The following is a 22,501-nucleotide window of genomic DNA, read 5'->3' as shown; positions in this document are numbered from 1 at the left end:
ACAACTTTTATAATATAGCATACAGCAGTGTTAATTATATTTATCATGTTGTACATTACATCCTTAGTACTTATTTATCTCATAACTGGAAGTTTGTACCTTTTGACTGCCTTCATCCAGTTCCCCCTTCCCCCACACCTCACCTCTGATAACCACAAATTTGATTTTTTTCCTATGAGTTTGTTAGTTTATTTTTGAAGTATAATTGACCTACAACACTATGTTAGTTCCTCTTACACAACAGCGAGTCAATATTTCTATACATTTAAAAATGATCACCATGGTAAGTCTAGTTGCAATATGTCACCATACAAAGATATTACATAGCTATTGACTATATTCCCCACACTGTACATTTCATACCCTTGACTCCTTTATTTTGCAACTGGAAGTTTGTGCCTCTTAATCTCCCTCACCTATTTCTTTCCTCCCTCTATCCCCCTCCCCCTGGCAATCACCTGTTTGTTCTCTATAACTCTGTTTCTGTTTTGTTATGTTCATTTGTTTTGTTTTTTAGATTCCATTTATAACTGAAACCACACAAAGTTTTTGTCTTTCTCTGTCTGACTTATTTCACTAAGCGTAATATCCTCTAGGTATATTCATGTTGTCACAAATGGCAAGATTTCGTTCTTATGGCTGAGTAATAGTCCATCGTATATACCTTCATATCTCACATCTTCTTTATGCATTAACCTATTGATGGCACTTAGGTTGCTTCCGTATCTTGGCTATTGTAAATAATGCTGCAATGAACATGGGGTTCATTCATGCATATGTCTTTTCTAATTAGTGTTTTTGTTTTCTTTGGATAAATGCCCAGGAGTGGAATTGCTGGCTCATATGGTAGTTCTAGTTTTAATTTTTTGGGAATCCCCATACTGTTTTCCATAGTGGCTGCACCAGTTTACATTCCCACCAACAGTGCACAAGGGTTCCCTTTCTTCCACATCCTCACCAACACTTTTTTCTTAGCTTTCTATTTTATATTGGAGTACAGTTGATTAACAATGCTGTGATAGTTTCAGGTGTACACACTGCTATACTTAAAATGGATAATCAACACTTGTTATTTGTTGTCTTTTTGATAATAGCCTTTCTGACAGGTGTGAGGTAATATCTAATTGTGGTTTTGATTTGTATTTCCCTGATGATTAGTGATGTTGAGCATCTTTTCATGTGTCTGTTGGCCATCTGTATGTCTTCTTTGGAAAAAATGTTGATTCAGATTCTCTATCCATTTTTAAATCTGATTGTTCATTTTTGTTTGTTTTTGATATTGAGTTGTATGAGTTCTTTGTGTATTTTGGATATTAACCTCTTATCAGATATATCATTTGTAATTATCTTCTCCCATTCAGTAGGTGGCCTTTTCATTTTGTTGATAGTTTCCTTCACTGTGCAGGAGCTTTTAGTTTGATATAGTCCCATTCATTTATTTTTGCTTTTTTTCCCTTGCCTGAGGAGACATATCCCCCCCCCCAAAATATTACTAAGACTGATGTCAAAGAGTTTACTGCGTATGTTTTCTTCTAAAAAGATTTATGGTTTTGGGTCTTACGTTTAGGTCTCTGATCCATTTTGAATTTATTTTTGTGCATGGTGTGAGAGAGTAGTCCAGATTCTTTTGTATGTAGATGTCCAGTTTTCCCAACACCATTTATTGAAGAGGCTGTCTTTTCCTCATTGGTATGTTCTTGCCTCCTTTGTCATAGATTTATTGCCCACATAAGTGGGTTCATTTCTGGGCTCTCTATTCTGTTCCATTTATCCATGTGTCTGTTTTTGTGCCAGTACCATACTGTTTTGATTACTGTGGTATTGTAGTATAGTTTGAAATCAAGGAGCATAATACCTCCAGCTTTGTTCTTCTTAATATTCTTTGATATAAATTCTATATTATTTGATATTAATATATCCATTCCAGCTTTCTTTGATTACTCTGAGCATGGTTTATCTTCGTCCAAAAGTGAAAGTTTTCTCAAGTATCGTTACTTTTTTAAAAACTGAATTTAGGGGCTTCCTAGGTGGTGCAGTGGTTAAGAATCCGCCTGCCAATGCAGGGGACACAGGTTCATTCCCTGCTCCAGGAAGATCCCACATGCCATGGAGCAACTAAGCCCGTGTGCCAAAAAAACAAAACAAAACAAACAAAAACTGAATTTAGTTTATTTCATGTGCTTTTTTAAAAAAAATTCCATTCAACTATTTTAAAGATTAATAATGGTTATCTATTTAGTAAACAGAACAGATAATCAAAATGTACTTCAGTTTTATATTATAACTTGTTAAGGAGAAAATGGAGATGTTAAAATGAAAATACATTGAAACGCTAGGATATCTGGAGAAAGGTGTTCTGCAGAAAGCTTTTCTTGTGACCTTTTGGGATATTGCTGTTAAAGGTTCTTAGAGCACTATTGGGATTTTTGGTGACTGTCGGCACAATTGGAAATCTCACTTCTAGTCATTTGGGCTCTGGTCCAAGTGAAATTAAATTTGGAGCTGAATCTAGTCCATGGGCCAGAGACTCCTCATCCCTAACCCAACATCGCTGATTTATCTCCTAGAGTTGGCTTGGAAATGAAATTGAGGTTATGGTTAGTACTGAGGAAGCCAAACGCCATCTGAATGACCTTCTTGAAGACAGAAAGATCCTGGCTCAGGATGTGGCTCAACTCAAAGAAAAAATGCAATCTGGGGAGAATCCACCCTCTAAACTCCGCGTAAGTGCCCTGTGGAAATATGTTACCAGTGACAAGACTCTTCACTCCCCAGAAGTCCTCACTACTTTCCAATTAGTACTTCATCCTCATACCCACTATTTTTCTTTACAGAGGCGTACATTCTCACTTGCTGAACTGCGTGGTCAAGTATCTGAGTCAGAGGATTCCATTTCAAAGCAGATTGAAAGCCTAGAGACTGAAATGGAACTCAGGTAATGGGACTATCTCTAAGGCATTATAAAAATTTACACCTTGAACCAAATTAGAACCTATCAATCAGTGATTCAGAATCTTGTTTTTCAAACGCTTTGTGATGTAGGAGAAATAAGAGAAAGTAATGGTTTTTTGAACTATACACTTCACTAGACATGTTAGATACATTTTCTCATTCAGTCTCTCCCTATGAGGTATACCTTATGAGTATCATTCTTCTCACTTTAGAGATCTAAACTAAAGTTCGAAGATCTTAAAAATTTTGCTAAAGGTTATACAGAGCTGGGATTCGAGACCCAGCTTATCTCATTCCAAAGCCTGTGGTCTTTATCATACACCACAAGAACTGACTAAAAACAAAATTTTAAGGAACCCAAGAAATGATACCAGAAGATCAACAACCTGGGAGAAGGAGAACATTAGCGATCATCAGCAAAGTAGATATAATATAATGCATAAGTAAAATATCATGAGCATTAAATGAGATTAGAAAGTAAAGTACATAGCATAGCACTTGGCATATTAGAAGTACTCAATGAATGTTCTTCTCTTTAATCACCATTACCGTCTTTTAGGTATCTGTGAAATCCAAAAGGAACAGAATTTTGACAGATATTTTATAGTGTCTTAGGATAATAGAATTTTATTGCCCAGAAGACCTTGGAGATCATTTCATTTGTTTTTAGCAACACATACTAGCTGTTTATCTTTGGATACGTCTTTAAGTCACTCAACATTTGAGTTTCTGCTTTGTGCTGCACTGGATGCAGTTGGGATATCCAGAAAGATTGCGTGGCATTGTCCTTGCTCTCAAGTAGAAACAGTATAATGACTGACAGTGGTGTGTTGGAATTGTTTGTTAAAATTTCAGGAATGTTGTAAACTGTTGATAGCTTACAGTTGCTTGTGGTGAGAGAAACTTAGCAAAAGCTACAAATGAGGTCTGGTTTCTTAGGTGCTGTTTGTTAAACATTTACATGCACACTACTGTGCATAAGTAAATGATTATTTAAATATAGGGCAGGTGCCAGGTAGAGGGCAACTAGACAGAGGTGAGTCTAATCAAGGGAATTTCCCTAAAGACAGGAAAGGGCATTTGATAGATAAAACAGCTCTGAAGTGTTCTGGCCCACCTCTTCCAAGAAGCCTTCCCTGACTCTTCATCCCTCACTAATTTTCCTTCTCTCTGAACTCCTTCAGCACTCAATCATGTAGTACAGATGATATATGTTAGCTTTATAAATATTTATTAATTATTTCACACTTATTAGTCTTATGAATCTAGACAGATTGTAAGCTTGTTAAAGGAAAGGACTGTATATTAGACCAGGGTTCTCAAAGTGAGGTCTACAAACTCCTGGGGGTCTCTAAGACCCTTTCAGGGAGTCTACATGACTCCCTGTTTTTATAATACTATTAAGACGTCATTTGCCATTTTTACTACATTGACATTTGCCATGATGGTGCAAAAGCAACAGTGGACAGAACTGCTGGCACCTTAGCTTGAATCAAAGCAATGGCACAAACCTGTACTAGCAGTCATTGAATACTTCACCACCACATACTCTCAGTTTTTTTTAAAAGTCAATTTTACTTAAGAATGGCTTTGATAAAGCAATAAAAATTATTAATTTTATTAAATCTCCACCCTTGAATTCAGATCTTTTTAGTATTCTGTGTGACAGAATGGGAAGAACACATAAAGCACTTGTGCTGATGCCAAAGGATGATGTTCCTCTCAAGGAAAAGCACTTGTGCAATTGTTTGAGGTGTGAGCTCAACAGGCCTCTTTTTTCATGGAACATCATTTTTACTTGAAAGACTGACAGAAAACCTATGGGTATTCAGACTTGCTACTTGGCAGACATTTCCTCAAAAATGAACCAAGTGAGCCTGGAAAACAACTGACAGTGTTTGTCACCAAAAATAAAATTTCAGCTTTCAAGCAAAACTTAGAATTTTGGAAAATATGTATCTGCCACTGTAAAGCTGACAGTTTTTCATTACTTTTCTAATGAGATCAGTAGTGATATTAACAATTATGGTCTTTTTTATATTGTGTAATGAAATGTGTTGATTTGAAGGCTCTGTGTGACTGTCTAAATGACATGTTACAGAATCACATATGAGTAAAAGATCCACTCAGACTGCAAGTAACCACATTTCACCTAACTTTTAAGAAACTTGTTGGGAATGAGGTACCACCTCACACCAGTCAGAATGGGCATCATCAAAAAATCTAGAAACAGTAAATGCCAGAGAGGGTGAGGAGAAAAGGGAACCTTCCTGCACTGTTGGTGGGAATATAAATTGGTACAGCCATTATGGAAAACACTACGAAAGTTCCTTAAAAAACTAAAAATAGAACTATCATATGATCCAGCAATCCCACTACTGGGCATATACCCTGACAAAACCATAATCAAAAAAGATACATGCACCCCAGTGTTCACTGCAGCACTATTTACAGTAGCCAGGAAACGGAAGCAACCTAAATGCCCATCAACAGATGAATGGATAAAGATGTGGCACATATATACAATGGAACATTACTCAGCCATAAAAAGGAATGAAATTGAGTTATTTGTAGTGAGGTGGATGGACCTAGAGTCTGTCATACAGAGTGAAGTAAGCCAGAAAGAGTAAAATAAATACCATATGCTAACGCATATATATGGAATCTAGAAAAATGGTACTGATGAACCCAATGGCAGGGCAAGAATAAAGATGCAGATGTAGAGATCGGACTTGAGGACACAGGGAGCGGGAAGGGGGAAGCTGGGACAAAGTGAGAGAGTAGCATTGACATATATACACTACCAAATGTAAAATAGATAGCTAGGAAGCTGTTGCATAACACAGGCAGATCAATTCAATCGGTGATGACCTAGAGGGATGGGATGGGGAGGGTGGGAGGGAGGCTCAAGAGGGAGGGGACAAGGGGATATATCTATAAATACAGCTGATTCACTTTGTTGTACAGCAGAAACTGGCACAACAGTGTAAAGCTATTATACTCCAATAAAGAGAAAAAAAGAAAAGAAAAGAAACGAAACTTGTTGGGTTTTGGTGTAGTCTTAAAGAAGAATATCCACAATTATCTGAAAAGGCTATTAAAAATGCTCCTCCTGGAAATTCCCTGGTGGTCCAGTGGTTAGGACTTGGCGCTTTCACTATACCATGGCCCGAGTTCAATCCCTGGTTGGGGAACTAAGATCCCACAAGCCACAGGGCGCAGCCAAAATAAAATAAAACAAAATAATAAAATGCTCCTCCCTTGTCCAACTACATATCCATGTGCAGCCAGATTACCTTCCTTTACATCAACCAAAACATGTCACAAAATATTAAATGCAGAGGGAGATGTGAGAATCCAGCTGTCTTCTACTAAACCAGACATTACAGAGATTTGTAAAAATGTAAAACCATCCCACTCTTCTCACTACATTAATTTTTGTGGTGGTCCTTCCCGGACCTTAGAATATGACTTTATCTAGAAATAGTGTCATTGCAGATGTAATTGTTAATGTATAATGGATTATTGTGATCTTGAGTGAATCAATAAATATTTTTCTCACGTTTACTTTCTAATACTGTAAATATCTACAGGTATAACATATATGAGCAGAAGTTCTTAGAGGTCCTCAATAATTTTTAAGAGTATAAAAGGGTCCTGAGACCCAGAAAGTTTAGAACTGCTATCTTAGATTATTTTTGTACCCATCTTCTTTATAGTACTTTACACAGCACTGCATGTTACACACATGCCGGTACTCTCCCTCTCACTGGATACCTAGCAAATTTGAGAAGGAAGCTATTGATGAAACTGAAATATCATGTAGATCTTGGTCTCGGGCCACACTTGATCGTAAAGTATCTGGAAGCTATAAACAGGGTCCTGGTATCTAGTTTTCTTATAAACTTCTCAGTCCTGCAGCAGGTACTCCAAGATAACCTCTCACAACACCAGCCATAGGTATCAATTTGGTGTTCGATTCCTGCAAAGAACATCTACCTACTTGTTCTTTTGAGATTTTTTTTCCTTAAGGTCTCTATCCTGAATCTTGTCCTTGCATAGGTGAGCCACCATGTCACAATTCCATGTTATGTGGCCTCAAGACGAAGTCACATTACAGTCAATGCACTACAGCAAAAGCCTCACTAAAACAAATCTTTCCAAGTCCCACTATATGACCCACTTATTTCAACCAGTATTTAATAAAATAAAACCATTTAGATAGTCTTAGAGTCCCTTTGTAACAAGATTTGAGATACTGTATAAAATCCTAACCAGGTGACTCAATCATTATTTGAATGATATTTAACTGATACCCCTGTCCATAAAACTATTTGAAGTTTCTCCTCAGAGCTCTTCCCCTCTCCTTGGTGTTGAGGCTACTGGCGATAAGGCTCACTGTTTCTTTCCCTGAAGGAGTGCTCAGATTGCTGACCTACAGCAGAAGCTGCTGGATGCAGAAAGTGAAGACAGGCCAAAACACCGCTGGGAGAATATCGCTACCATTCTGGAAGCCAAGTGTGCCCTGAAATACTTAATTGGAGAGGTAAACATCTCTCTTCCTATCAGCAATTAGGGGTCGGGCTTGGTGCGTTGAAATAAGATGTTAGCCTAGAATACTGTCATAGTGTTATTGCCACTGTTCATGGTAGAAACCACAATAACACTATCATTAGAGAAATAGTTTTATAGGTAAAGGTTGGTGTGAGCAAGTATAGGCCAGTCACTTAAAAATATATATGACTTGCAAGTTGTTACTCATGCCTGGCATATAGCAAGTGCTCAATAAATGTTCATTGTTATTATTATGAAAAGATCAGGATGCCATAGTAGGCCACTGGTCAAACATAAAATATACTGTACTGCTTTTTAAAACACCTCTGAAGCTGGGACGAAGTGAGAGAGCAGCATAGGCATATATACACTACCAACTGTAAAATAGATAGCTAGTGGGAAGTTGCTGTCTAACAAAGGGAGATCAACTCGATGATGGGTGATGCCTTAGAGGGCCAGGACAGGGAGGGTGGGAGGGAGTCGCGGGAGGGAGGGGATATGGGGATATATGTATAAATACAGCTGATTCACTTTGGTGTACCTCAAAAGCTGGTACAAGAGTGTAAAGCAATTATATTCCAATAAAGAGCTTTAAAAAAAACCACCTCTGGCATGTATTATATTCAAAAAGTTTAAGATACAATCTAGGAAAGAGAAAACCTTTGACATATAAAGATTTACCTTAAGGAAAATCCATCTTCACTGACCTTAAAATAATATATCATCTTCCTCTGTCACAAGAGGAATTAAAATTGATCACCTCTCGTGACTGAGGCAAGCATACAAACTCCGACTCTGCAAGTTTGAGCAATGCTGTCCTTTATACATTTTTGTGTTGGGTTAGCAGATTTATCCTACTAAGGAAATCCTGATTAGTCTTGTGAACACTGGTATTTATGATATTCACCATCTGGGCTGGTAGAGAATATAAAACTAGGCCAGCATAGGATATCAATCTAGCCTGAAGAACCAGAGCTGCAGTCTCAGCTAATGTGTCTACAAGTTCCAACATGTGAACACAGACATTCTGAAATGGGACATAATTAGCCATAAGGGTGTGTGCTATGGATTTCTCTTTAAAATTAAGGAAGAACTTCTCGAATATCAGAATTTGTAATTGTCAGATACTGTTTGTTAGGTTTATCCTTGCCTTGAAGTAGAACAAGAGATTAAATGACCTTAGCGGTGGCTTCCACCTCTAAGGTTTCTATCTCAACGGATATCTATCTTAGCTCTTGGTTTGGGTGGTGTTGTTACTACTCAATGGTAGAATCCATATGACATGAACAAATAAGCACGGACTTGGACGTGGAAGGACTTTTCTCAGTCCATTTCAAGAAAGCTGACATTTTCCTGCCTAATGATTGAGAAAAGGTGGCCATTCTCCAAATAAACTGATCTTCTTTTATCCCTTCCAGCTGGTCTCCTCCAAAATACAGGTCAGCAAGCTTGCAAGCAGCCTGAAACAGAACAAGGCCAGCTGTGCTGACATGCAGAAGATGCTGTTTGAGGAACGAAATCATTTTGCTGAAATAGAGACAGAGTTACAGGCAGAGCTGGTGAGAGTGGAGCAACAGCACCAAGAGAAGGTAAGCTGGCGTGCCGAGAAGCTATACTGAGAACTGGTGCTTTTGGTTGTTAGTTAAAAATAATAATAATAACGAGGGGATTGAAGTTTCCTTCAAAAGAACACGTAGTCTTTTCCAATTTTTTCAAATGAGAAACCAGAAATAGAGAACAATGACTTACCTAATAATTTTACACATACCAGTGACAATGACTCTTAGCCTCCACATTTAATACCAAGATGAACATGCTGATACCATTGTGGCTGTGCTTACTACTTCAAGCCAGGAGAGCAAAAGAGAACAATTTACTTTGAAATCACAAAGGAGTAACTGGATCACTGCTTGGACTAAAGTGGAGTTACTTTTTCCTCATATTCCTTTAGTAACATTGGGTTATATCTTTCTCTAGGTGCTATACCTCCTCAGCCAGCTGCAGCAAAGCCAAATGGCGGAGAAGCAGCTAGAGGAGTCAGTCAGCGAAAAGGAACAGCAGCTGCTGAGCACCCTAAAGTGTCAGGTATGGAGATGAGACAAAGGTCTCCAGAGATGGGGGCCCCAGGCCTGACTGAGAATCCTGTCTGATCTAGACCATTGTACCTGCAGAAAAGAGTAATTACCTACTGAGAAAAGGTTTATAATGATAGCCTCTGTTGTCTTGCTAGCCCTGTTTGATCAATTTAGGGGTATTTAGGATGTAGCCACACATAGGATAACCTCCGTTTGGGTACAAAAATGACAGCCCATACTCCATACCAGATTTTGAGGCCTCCCGGTTCTTTGCCTCAACCTGAGCTCTAAAGAGTTGAGAAAGTTAAATCATCCAATAGAATCCTAGGGGCATTTAGCTGTCTCTTCCTGTGTCTGTTCTGAGTTGAGACCTGACCTATTTGTAAAATGCCTGGGGTCTGCATTTCTTCCAGAGGCTGGGAACACCACACCCTTTAGTAGCATGTTGGAGCACTGTTTTATCCAGCTTAGAATCTTTTTCTTGAACTACCAGTCTCTAAGGTTTCCTTAGAATCTCCCATCGAAGACATAACCAAACTTGTTAAGGTCGTATGCATGAATCCAATTGTCTTAAATGCTGAGTAAGTTTAATCAGGCTTATTAGTGTAGCAAATAAACTGCTACATGTTGAGAAACGTGGACAAGAGCATCTGTAGATTTCAAAGAAACAGCTGACTCTCTGGGTGGATTTCTTTATCAGCATCCTGATGTGAATAAGGGATATGAGGCTGGAAAATAGAGAAGAGTAAGGAAGGCATGTAGGGCAGAGCCCATGGTTCCTGCAAGTATGGTCATGGCTGCTTGGGAGCGTTGGAATAGAGGTGGCATTCAGGACACCTAGGAATTGGTGGGGATCAGGCATTTTTCTGCCAATGCCTGCTGTGCAAAAACCATCTGCTGCCAGCAGCTTGGCAGTAGTATGTTTTCATCTCTGTGAGTTGTTTGGTAACCCACATGTAGTGCCCAAAATAACCCTACCTATCACTGCATTATCTGGAAATAGGATGAAGAACTTGAGAAGATGCGGGAAGTGTGTGAGCAAAATCAGCAGCTTCTCCGAGAGAATGAAATCATGAAGCAGGTAGTAGAGCTTCCCACCCATTTAATAAGCCCTGGGAGACCCTGTTGCAACTGAGGCCAGCTCTTGGGAGCAGCCCTGAGTATAATGACTTGACTCTATTTTATGCGGTCTACATCTAGTTTTCATGTGATATGGTCATGTGCATTTCAGATGGTATAAACACATTTTTAAATTTGCTCTTTTCTGAATCTGATACTGATCTTGTAAAGTGGGAGTCCTTCAACCCACTTTGCTATTACCCTGCCTCACTTTACCATGGCTTAAAATTAAACTAACTTAGGAATCTTTATGTTTTAGCCACGAACACTCTCAGAAGCTGCCCTGCAATGTACACTTTGTCTCTTCTTTTCAAATAGAAATTGAACCTCCTCCAAGTAGCCAGCAGACAGAAATCTCATCTTCCTAAGGATACCCTTCTATCTCCAGACTCTTCTTTCGAATATATCCCACCTAAGGTAAACTGCTCAGCTTTGCATAGCCAATGTTTGGGGTCAGTGTGCTAAAATCACCTTTTAGAAGCAGTTGAGAGTTAAAAGTCCTGCATTCCATCGTCTCAGTTTTCCATGGAGTCCCAGATAAAACTAAAGTACAATCTTGAGGGAAGTAGGCATTCTCTCTCCCTGGAAGGCTGACTTCGGGCCACATACAGGCCTTATGCAACACAACTGAGGAGGAGGAGCATAGATAAGAGCAGTGTTCATCTGTCCATCCAAAGATACTAATCATATCTTGAGTCCCTCCCTCCTCCCTCAGATTGCTCAGCCTCTATCCCTTCAGTTTCTCTCCCTTCAAAGACTCTGTGAGGCCAAAGGCTAAAGCAGAATTTCTTCTGATTGATAAAGCCAAGTGGGGTATATCTGAGGGCGTCTGAAATCTCTGCTCTGAGAATATAGCTGACAGCAGCTACTGGGAAAATATGATCCACGTGTTGTTGTTGTTTTTAATTAAATAACCATTCCAAACCTTTTTTTCTTAGCCCAAACCTTCCCGTTTAAAAGAAAAGTTCCCGGAGCAAAGCATGGACATTGAAGATCTAAGATATTGTTCAGAATATTCTGTGAACGAGCCTGAGGACAGTGATGGTGATGTTGACGATGGGGATGATGAAGAATGGAAGCCAACAAAATTAGTTAAGATGTCCAAGAAGAACATCCAAGGGGTAGGAGGCAGCTCAGCTCTTTCAGGGGTTCTAGTCTTTCATCTTCACTGCCGGTGAGGATGTGCCAGCCCCAGACCCTACACCCCAGGCAGCCCCTGCATCCCATCCAGAGGCACTGGCTCCACTGAGTGGTGATCATTGTGCCAGCTCTGTATGGAAGCTGGTTGACAGGGCTGCCTGGGTGCACAGCAGGGCTCTCTTCATGTTTTCAGGTTCTTACCAGTCTCAATGAGTAGTAGTGTTCTATACCATCTCATTGAAACTGGTTCCAATGTGATCATAATAATCTTTCACATTTTTATAGCACTTTACAGTTTATAAACCATTCTCATATATGTTACCTCTTTTCATTGTCACCAAAAAAGAAATCCAGTGAGGTGTTTATTATTTTTATTTTACAGCTGGATCTGAGACCCACGAGAGGGAAGTGACCTTGCCCAGGGACACAAAACCAAGTGACAGTCAGGACTTGAAATCAAATATTCTGACTCCAAGTCCAGTTTGTTTCTACTACATCGTGGTCATATCAGCAAAAATTGCAGACCAGAAGCTGAGTGGGAACTTTAAGATCGAACATACCAAAGTTAAGGCTAGCTAGGAACAATCCTACTTTGAGGCATGCTCTATTTACTTACACAGTGATGGTCCTACATATTTATCAAACCTAGATGTTTTATGCTTAAACATTAACTTCCTAGGCATTACAGCTCACCACTACCCCAACTGTGCCCTGCAGTCACATTCCACTTAAAGAGAACAGCTCGCAAATTACCCTAGCTGGATTCCTGGAAGGTTATTTGATTTCATTAGCTGATAGCACACCGCATGGGGGAACTGAGCCTTGTAAAGCCACAACATGGGAGAGAAGAAAGGCATGAGGAATAGACAGTCCTGGTGGCATTAAGTCATTTGGAAGGTCATCAGGAATGCAACATACCATGTGCTCTTAGTGGGACTAAGAGCTCATCCCTAGCCTCAGAGAGCTTATAATCTAATGGGGAAGCAAGGCAAAGAAATAGGAGCACATCATAGAATCTCAGCATACTCATCTCAGGGAGATGGACTGAGGGACTTTTAAGAGTGACTATAAAGCCAAGTCAAGTAGATATAGTTTAAGAACATGACATGAAAGAGATGACTGTTGCTGCATTATAAGACAGAAAGGGAAATACAGTCTAAGGAGCAACTGGGAGACCATTTTCTGGCACAATGAATAGCATATTGCAAAGACTGACGGAGAGTTGGGACATTGAGAGAAAATGGGGCAGAACATGTCTGAGTTTCATTCACTTACTCAGCAAACATTTATGCTCTCTACTGTGGTTGAAGCATGAGCTGAATGTTGATGAAAAGGTCAGCCAAGTAATAGGAAGCAGAGGTGAGAAGTACACACAGAAACAAATGGTAAAGGACCTAAAACCCCTGGGAAGGAGTTTCCAAATAGGAAGCAAATATGGGTATACTTATCCTTGAGGGAAGCTTATCTCTCTCTCTCTCTCTCTCTCTCTCTCTCTCTCACTCTCACACACACACACACACACGCACACACATGCATATATATAATAGCACTATTGCTATAAGCTTAAAAAGGAAATATAGAAGTATAGCAGAAATTGCAAGTAAGTGATATTTGCTATCAGTGATAAATCCTATGTCTAAAACACTGAGAAATGATTCTTTTCTAGGCTTTTCCCCTGATTTTACAACTTGAGAATATAACTGGGCTTTAAGGTGAGCAAGTTGACATACAATCTAGTTTCTCCCTTTTGGCGGCCTCGAAGTACTTGGATGCTGTGACTGCTCTTTGATCAGACTGCTTGTAGACACATCAGCTGTAGACCTTGATGCTTTGCATGAAGGCCATCCTGATTATTATTGTTTCAACCCAGCTGAAGCCGGCTGGTATGAATTACTAGGTATCTGCAAAGGAGACTGCAGCAAGCACCAAAATGATGACTTGTCCAAAGCTAATGCTGAAAAAAATAGGTTTCCTCATTCAATCGTATTTCCTATATGGACTAAGGAGATGCCGAAGGATAAACCATGTACTGTAGTAAAGAAATGATAGCTTAGAAGCCAGGTAGGCATGAGTTCTAGTCTTGACTTTGCCACTGTTTAGTTGGATGGCCTTAAGTAAGTCACTTAATCTCTCTGGGCCTCAGATTCCTTATTTATGTGATAAAGGGATGAAACTAGAATGGTGATATACAATATCACTTCCAGCACTAATATCCTGAGTCAGAGTAACAAAGATGTATAAATGGGTTTTGTTGTTGTTTTTAATAGATGGGGTTTTTTTTGTTTTTGTTTTTTTGTTTTTTTTTGGTGGGATCTTCCTGGAGCAGGGATCGAACCCGTGTCCCCTGCATTGGCAGGCAGATTCTTAACCACTGCACCACCAGGGAAGTCCCATAATAGATGGATTTTAATAACACTACCTTTATATGGTGTCTGAGAAGATAAAAGAAGGAATATATGCAAGAGCACCTTGTTAAGGATAAAATATCATGCAGCTATTGTTATTAAAGCACTGTAAGCATTTTTACAAATATTCCCATTTATCCCCTTTGGCAGAAAAGAGGGAGCAGGTATTCTGGTCTCTAGTAATGAAAGAATGGAGATGAACTTGGATGGAGTGACTTGTCAAAGGTCATGCCAAGTATTAAATATAAGACTAGAGTCCAAGTCTCCTAACTTCTAACCTGGTATTCTTTGTGTTGCAATTTTACCAGACCTTATCATTCTGAGGTATAATGTAACACTGAAATCAGTGCTAGAAGAATTATAGACTCTAAAGAAATAATTCTCAACCCTGGCTGCACATTAGAATCCCCCAGGGAGCTTTTAAACACAGGGAGCCTGGGACCCCACCCCCAGACATTCTGATTTAATTGGTCTGAGGTGTGACCTGGCCTTTTTGAAAAGCTCCCCAGAGGTTTCTTATATGCAGCCAGGGTTGAGAACCGCTGGCTTAAAGGAACCCCAGAGGTCTTTCATCTCTACTTCCCACTCTAAATAAAGACTCTCTCTAACAATAAAGATCTGAAAAAAAAAGAATCTATTATAGTGGTTCTCAACTATGTTGGGACATGCTGGTGGGCTGCTAGCAGCTGTGATACACACACATGTATACACACACACGCCACATACATATTTGAGATTTTGTCTGTGGCAAGGTCTTTCTCCCTCTCCTATATTCTGATCTGCAAACTGGTGTGAGAGAAAATAGGATGAAGTTATAGCTAGTACACATGGCATTCATGTGAATACATCTGTCATGTATGTCATGACTGTTCTATAATACCACATCCAGGTGTTTATCTAGCCTCTGCTTGCTTGAAAACAAGCAGTCTAGTAGGGGGAAGCTCACAGTCTCACAGGGCAGCCTATTGTATTCCAGGTAGCTATTGGAAAGTTGTTGCTTGTTGAACTAAAGTGTGCTGTCGTCCCAAGGAGTCTTGGCTATATAAAAGTCTAATTGTTCTTCCTACGACAGCCCTTCAGATACCATCCTTGTACTGTTAACCCTTTGGATAAAATAAAGACACATGGACAGGGTAATAGAATGTTTTTGAGGCATATAGATAAATGTGTCAATGGTCAGAGGACCACACCCAGCCTATAACAATCAGTAGATCAATGTCATCCTGGTGAGGTGTCTCTAGGACATGTCATAGAACTCTGTCTTTACTCTGTCTTATTTAAAGAAGCAAAATTGGGTTTTGTTTTTTTATTATGTCCAGTGTTGGCAAAGGTGACTAAGGTGGTCATCCCTGTCTGTTGTTGTTAAGAATGTAACTTGGCATACCTTTCTGGAAAGCAACTTGAAAATATGTATCAAAAGCCTTAAAAATGTTCCTATCCTTTGGCCCAGTAATTATATACATAGGTATTTATACTAAGGAGATAGTCATTGACATGTAAAAAGATTTATAAATCTTTTTTGAGAATCAAACTAATGTGTCAGGCACTGCTTCTAGGTGCTGAGGATACAATAAACAAGACAGGTAAGATCCTTGGCCTCATGAAACTGAAGACATTCTTGTGGAGAGAGACACATAGTGACCAGAAAAACAAATAAAATAATTTTAGATGATGAGATAAAAAGAAAATAGAGTCAAGTCATAGAGAATAACGGGGTAGGAAAAGAGTACTTTGGAAGAGTGCTTGGGAGAGACCTCTCTGAGGAGGAGATATTTAAGCTGAGATATGAACAAAGTGAAGGAGCAAGTCAGGAAAATAATCAGAACATTTCAGGAAAAGGAAACAGTAAATGCAAAGGCCTCGGGGCAGGAATGAGCTTGGCTTATCAAGGAACAGCTGAAAAGGCCAGTGTGACTGGAGGATATTGAGAAGTGGAAGAGTGCAGTACAAGGTCAGGTCAGAGGGGTAATCAGGGGCCTTGTCAATCATGGTAGGGTTTGGATTGTATTTGTGTACCAGGATATTTGCTGTAACATGATTTATAATGGCAAACAATTTCTTTCAAAACAATCTTAATGTCTAACATTAGGTGACTGGTTAAGTAAATTGACATTTCCACATGATAAAAGACTATATACAACTCTTAAATATTAAAAATTAAATAGTTTTGATTTTTGGATTTTATAAAAGTACTATATATTATTCTCATAATCGGGGGGTGGAAGATGTTTTAATGGTTTCTTTTACCTTCATAACTACAGAACAATGGTGATGGTTGTCCATATGGAAGAAACTTGAGGGCTTGAATTTAACTGTAAATGTAGTATGAATCCACAAAGATATGCCAAGGGGAAAAAAGCTACTGTGATTTTAGGACTCATTAGCAGAACTATTGAGTTCATAACAAGGGAGGTGTTTGTCTCAATCTACTTCACAATGGTCACACCACATTTAGAAAGTAATGCTCATTTCTGGATGTCACAATTAAAGATGAACAAATTGGTATATAGCCAAGGTGGTGAGAATTCTTGGAAACCATGTCATGGGGTGAATCATTGCGGGAGCTAGGTGTATTTAGCTTTGAGAGGATTTGGACAGAGTGGGACCGGGGAGTGAAAATGATGCTCAGGGTTTGAACAGGGGTTGAACATCTTTGCTGTGAAAGTGGGGTTAGACTCATTCCATGTCATTCCAAATGGCAGAATTGGGTCCTGAGGTCAGAAGTTATATAGAAATAGTTATCATCTCAGAATAAATAGAGCGTTGGATAATATGACCAGGGATGTTAGAGTGGGGCTTCATACGTCAAATCAGGCTTTTGATGGTCACTGAGGTCTCCTCTGACTATCATTCTGTGAGCTCTGCCACCTACATTTGCTCCAAGCCGAACTATCCTACTTTCTTCCACCCTTTATCTTATAATATCACTTCCTGTAATGCTGGTCATCCGCCCCCTTTTTATCCTCTTTATGAAACACATACACAGTAAACTCCTGAATGTGTACACATGGAAACATTGATAAAATGGGCTTAATACATGGAAAGCACTTGTAACAGTGCCTGGCACATGTTAATGTCAGCTGTTTCTACTGCAGCCTGTGGTAAGTGTGATATATGGCCCTGTGAGGAGTAGGGACAAATTGTGGCATATTCACAGAGTGAAAATGAATGAAACAGGAGCTACATGCATCAAGATAATAACATACCATTTATATAAAGTTTAAGAGGGTGTAAGATAATTCCTTGTATTTTTTAAATAAAAACTCATATGTGGTAAAAGACATGCACGGGATAATAAGCACCTCATTCAAGAGACTGCCCCTGGGAGGGAGGGAGGCGAATGGGATCAGGAAAGGGTAGGTGGGAGGCTTCCATTCTATCTGTATTTTACTCATCGAGGGAGGGTTGGGGACGTCAGTGGGTTTTTTTTTTTTATTGTCTACACTTTTTCTATGCCTAAAAAAATTATGGTGCCCTAAAATAGGGTACATTATTTCAAATGGGGTCTGACTGACCCACCCAGGGTATAGTGAAGCATTCGCTCCCTGTGATTTCTGAACTCCAAATTTCTGCCTGACTGACTTCCTTTTTGACAGCCATTTCACACTGTTGACTCATGAAGCTGGCTGACACCTCAAATCCCTAGGCCCTTTTTGCACAAACTACTTTTTTTTTTTTTTGGCCGCACCACACAGCTCGTGGGATCTTAGTTCCCCAACCAAGGATGGAACCCGGGCCCTTGGGCCCTCGGCAGTGAAAGCTGGGAATCCTAACCACTGGACTGCCAGGGAATTCCTTGCACAAACTAAGTTTAAGCCAGATCTCCCCCCGTATTCTGTTTATATGGCTGACTTGAGGGGAACCTAAATGCCAGACTTACATTTATCCCTGTTATAACTTTTCCGTCTCCTTCCAGCCCATAATTCCAGCCTGGCAAAATATTTTTGAATTGTGATTCTGTCATCTTACATATTAATCATGCTTCCAGCTTTGTGTTGTTGTTACGGCTGATAAATATACCTACCTTGTAGACTAGTTATGAGATTCACGTGAGATTTTGTATTTCTACATATGAAACTACTCGGAAAACTGTAAAGTGCTATGCAAATGTAAATGATTTTATCTCACATCAGTGATTTATTAAAATGTTGAATGATTAAACTGCTGAGGACAAAGCCCAGGCTGATGCTAAACAAACTGTAGAAATGTGAGTTGGATGAAAGTACAGCTGGGTAGATCTAAAGATACTGAGCAGCTATACTCAGTCCTTAAATATGCCTAACTCTGCTCCCATCCAGCGCACAGTTCTTCACTTTGGTCATAAAATCATCATGAGAATCTTTGTCAGTTGCCCTGCGTTATTATGGTATCCCTCCAATCTATCTTTCAAGTATACTATCCCCAAAGTGTGGTGTGACTTGTTCTTAGAAAACGTATGATGGTTCATGGTGATCATTGTTTCACAGAAGAAGAAAGGACTGAGGAGACAGAAGCTTAGTAAAGTTGATGGTACTTTCCATTTTTTCTAGAATGGCTTGAGAATGAAGGGAAGGTGCTTCACACCTAGTCTTCTGACTCAGTAATGTGTCTTTCTACAAACCTGTCTTGCAGTGTTCCTGCAAGGGCTGGTGTGGGAACAAGCAGTGTGGGTGCAGGAGACAAAAGCTGGACTGTGGCACGGACTGTAGCTGTGACCCCACAAAGTGTAGGAACCGTCAGCAAGACAAGGTAGGATCAGTGCGGTCATCCCTCATCATTCCTTCAGGTCTCCCAGCAGTTTCTGCCCTTTTCTTCCACCTTCCTTCCTAAAACCTGGAGTCTCCTGCACAGCCCTTCCAGCCCTTCTTCCCTCTGGAACCAGAGAAAGACATTTCACTTCTCAGTCCTTCTTCCTTGCTGCTAGCCTGTCCACACAACCTCTTCAGGAGCCACAGCCCCTCCCAGGAGATTCCCAGATATGCAGCTCCCCACCCCTAGCCTTGGCTGTAAAATTTCTGTACAGTGTCTAAGTCAGGAACAAGGAACAGTAGAGCAAGCATTTACAGGCATACAGCCACGCAGGATCAAACTAGTCCAGAGGCTTAGCTGGAATTGTAAGGGCCACGTGCTGAGGCAGCAGCTTCCAGGAAGGAAGTTAATCCTTCTGACATCTTGAGACGTTAGTTACTTAGACCTTCCCCATGGGAACCAGCTATTCCATGGCTCTAGGAAAAGACCCACACGAACTTGGTCTTTCTTCTAGGCGCTGTTCTGAGCCAAGTTAACTGTAGCTGTTCTTATATTGTTCTCAGGAATAGCAAACGCAGAGAAACAAAATGTGTACTGAGGAGGGCAGCACCAAGCAGGTCAGATGCCTACCTGTGCCCACGGCAAAAGCTCATTCCTACTGCTCTCTGTGTGATACACAGTAATTCTAGCAAGACTAGTTCACCATGCATTTCTTGCCCATCTATATGGGAGCAGTTTTGCCCTGGGTCTTCTATTAAAAAGACTTCTAAGGTAGTCATTAGAGGACTACAGTGGCAAGCTAGAGGTCAGGCTAAGAACTGTGGAAGTAGCATTGTAGAAGGACCATAAGGATTCTCTATTCCTGTGCTTTTCTCAGTTTGGGTTCTAGAGTCCTATAGTGGCTCCATGGAAGTGCTTCCAGGCAGAGGAGTGTGGCCCAGCTCAGTTTGACCCCATGCCAACCAGAGCAACTTGCTCTTGTTTATATATCGTTTCCTCTTAGAATCTCAGTTGTAAAACCACTGATCTAGTCCAATCCTGCCATTCTACAGAGAAGGAAACTAAGGCCCAGAGATAAGCTTAAGTCACTCACCTGATATTATACAGCTGGTCATGGCGGCTAAGATTAGTCCTCAGGCTTCCTGACTCTTAATCCAGTTCGGTTTCCATGACAACAGGCTACAATTCTAATCCAAAGCTCTACCACAGAGTCGCCTTGTTACCTAAGCAACTTCTCTCTCTTGGCCTCAGCTTCCTCTCTGAAAGGAAGACCAGTACAGGCAACACTCTAGAAATGCTAAAAAGTATATTGTAGATTGTGGAGGGGAGAGGATTAATCAAAGAAATGACCAAGGCTCAGCCTTGTTTTAAACCTTGCCTGGTGATGTGTCCATGCCACTCTCCTACCCAGTCCTTTGCCTTCAGAGGCTGCCTTTGAGCATTGTGACCTCCCCAATCAGGGTCACCCTAAGACTTGCTTAGACTGACTGGTGGGGCCCTCAGAGCTGGTACCTCACTGGCTGAAGAGGAGCAGACTGATTGTATAACCCTTATAGCTGAATTTGTAATATGCCTATCTGCTTGATTCTCAGGATAGCTTAGGCACTGTTGAGCGGACTCAGGATTCTGAAGGCTCCTTCAAACTGGAGGATCCCACAGAGGTGACCCCAGGATTGAGCTTCTTTAACCCTGTCTGTGCCACTCCCAACAGCAAGGTAGGTGGGCTAAAAGCCAGGTGTTTCAAGATGTATTAGCATCCATGTCTGCGTTAGTGCTGACAGAGAGCTGTGGGAGAAAAGGAGGTAAAAGTACAATCAGCTTGCAGGAAACTGGGAGTCAGGCATTAGCTAGAGTCTGATTTTTTCGACAGAGCAATTTTGGAGGTCACCTCGTACCACTGAGAGTGTGCTAAGCATTTGTAGTAGCTCATCTGCACTGAGCCTCTGTCCCTACCCCAGATCTAGTCATAGCTGTCTCTGTCCTTCCTAGATCCTGAAAGATATGTGTGAGGTGGAGCAGGTGCTATTAAAGAAGATGGCTCCAGCTGCCTCTTCCCTTGGCCTCCCAGAGTCGAAACATGTAGCAACAGAATCCCAAGAAAATAAAGCTCCAGGGAAGAAAAAGAAACGAGCTCTGGCCAGCAACATCAGCTTCTTCTCTGGCTGCTCCCCTATTGAAGAAGAGGCCCACTGAAGTTGGACTCGTCATCTCTGCCCCAGTCTGGCTTGGGAGATGCATTCAGGTTGCAGCCAGGAGGGTTTTTTTTTAATGACTCCTCTTGATTTCAGGTTTCTTGCTGTTGAAAAATGGAATAGCACATTACTGAAAAAGTAGGAACCTTTGTTGGATGTTGGCAACTCAGTGTCCAGCCCCCCAGCCCCAGACTACTACTCTCCTTTCCAGAAGGGTGCTAAGCTACCTGCTGAAGAGAGAACCAACTGACCTTCCTGATGACTCATACAATCTAGCTCTTTCTTACTCATGAGCAGTTAGGGCTCCCTCCCGATGGGAGCAAGGCTGAGGCTGTCTTATCTCTAGGTTGTCTCAGCGTAATGGCAGAGCCTGGCCTAGGTTGGAGGCCTGGCACAGATCCTTCACGCCACCTCCAGTATGGGGTTCGGCTCTTTCCTGTCTCTGGATTTCAAGTGTTTTAACAGTACCCTCGGTGTCTTTTATGTTGCTGAGGAAAATGAAATCTTTTTAAATGCTAATGTTAAGTAAATAAATGAATCTTAGTCCATCTGCTGTTTGGGAAAGATTCTTCTGTGCCAGAGGGGGAAATACAGTTTCAACCTGTGTTCCTCCGCCCCTGGGAACGCTATTAAGGAAAAGTCAGTGCAAGTGCCCAGGCCTCACTGCCTTGTAGCAGCCCTTGTCCCCCGAGGAGAGTGTGGAGCAGCAAGTCATGTGTCTTCACGTTGCTCTGTTATCTCAGGAAGTTAGAATAATGCTGGCAAGGCCAGTGGCCTGACCTTCACTGTAGAGCCTACCTGACCTCCAGATTTAGGAGGAAGGAACCGTATTTACTAAGCATCTCCATGTACTTGCCACAATTTTATTTGCTCCTCACAAAAAAAGTTCAGGGTGAATAGGTCTCATTTTGCAGATGAGGAAACTGAGATGCAAAGAAGTTAAGTCACCTCACTAAAGTCACAGTTAGTAATAGAGCTAGGCCCTGAACCCAGATCTGACACCAAAACTTCTTATGTGACTCTAGAATGGCAGCGGTGGCCGTTACCAACACCCTGCGGCCTGATTTGGGGTCACCTGGGCTTGGGACCATACTGCTGCCCAGCCCTGGCCAACACTGCACTTACTGCCTGCTTTCTCTTTTGAAAGGGAAGAGGAAGGGCATGGCTTACTCTTCACTCTGCATCAGGGTTCTCCATTTCTGCTTAAGGCAAAAAGGGAGCCAGCCCTGGCCCTGTAGCCTTCTCAGGAGTTCAGAGACCCTGAGCTTCATATCCATGCATTCTGAATCCCAGCCCCCTACCTTGAGAGAAGCTCCCAAAGTACACCCCGCCCCCC

At 40.9% G+C, this 22,501-nt stretch overlaps 1 protein-coding gene across 7 annotated transcripts in view; it reads left to right on the top strand.

Moving 5' to 3' along the window:
• Positions 1–21,707, top strand: part of KIF4A (kinesin family member 4A) — a 104,367-nt gene extending 82,660 nt beyond the window's left edge. For 4 of the 7 annotated variants that reach the window (XM_057718007.1, XM_057718005.1, XM_057718006.1 and 1 more), the window contains 11 exons: positions 2,568–2,723; positions 2,835–2,935; positions 7,369–7,498; positions 8,925–9,095; positions 9,484–9,591; positions 10,585–10,662; positions 11,019–11,117; positions 11,639–11,821; positions 18,857–18,973; positions 20,566–20,688; positions 20,963–21,166. In XM_057718007.1, coding sequence (XP_057573990.1) covers positions 2,568–2,723; positions 2,835–2,935; positions 7,369–7,498; positions 8,925–9,095; positions 9,484–9,591; positions 10,585–10,662; positions 11,019–11,117; positions 11,639–11,821; positions 18,857–18,973; positions 20,566–20,688; positions 20,963–21,166 — 1,470 coding nt within the window. Of the gene's footprint in view, positions 1–2,567; positions 2,724–2,834; positions 2,936–7,368; positions 7,499–8,924; positions 9,096–9,483; positions 9,592–10,584; positions 10,663–11,018; positions 11,118–11,638; positions 11,822–18,856; positions 18,974–20,565; positions 20,689–20,962; positions 21,167–21,261 lie in introns of those variants that run through there. The other 3 variants (XM_057718010.1, XM_057718008.1, XM_057718009.1) reach the window with 3 other exon arrangements.
• The last annotated feature ends 794 nt before the right edge of the window (positions 21,708–22,501 follow it).

Source organism: Hippopotamus amphibius, chromosome X (genome assembly GCF_030028045.1).
Source record: "Hippopotamus amphibius kiboko isolate mHipAmp2 chromosome X, mHipAmp2.hap2, whole genome shotgun sequence".
Taxonomy (NCBI): domain Eukaryota; kingdom Metazoa; phylum Chordata; class Mammalia; order Artiodactyla; family Hippopotamidae; genus Hippopotamus; species Hippopotamus amphibius.
This window is presented reverse-complemented; position numbering and strand designations above follow the sequence as displayed.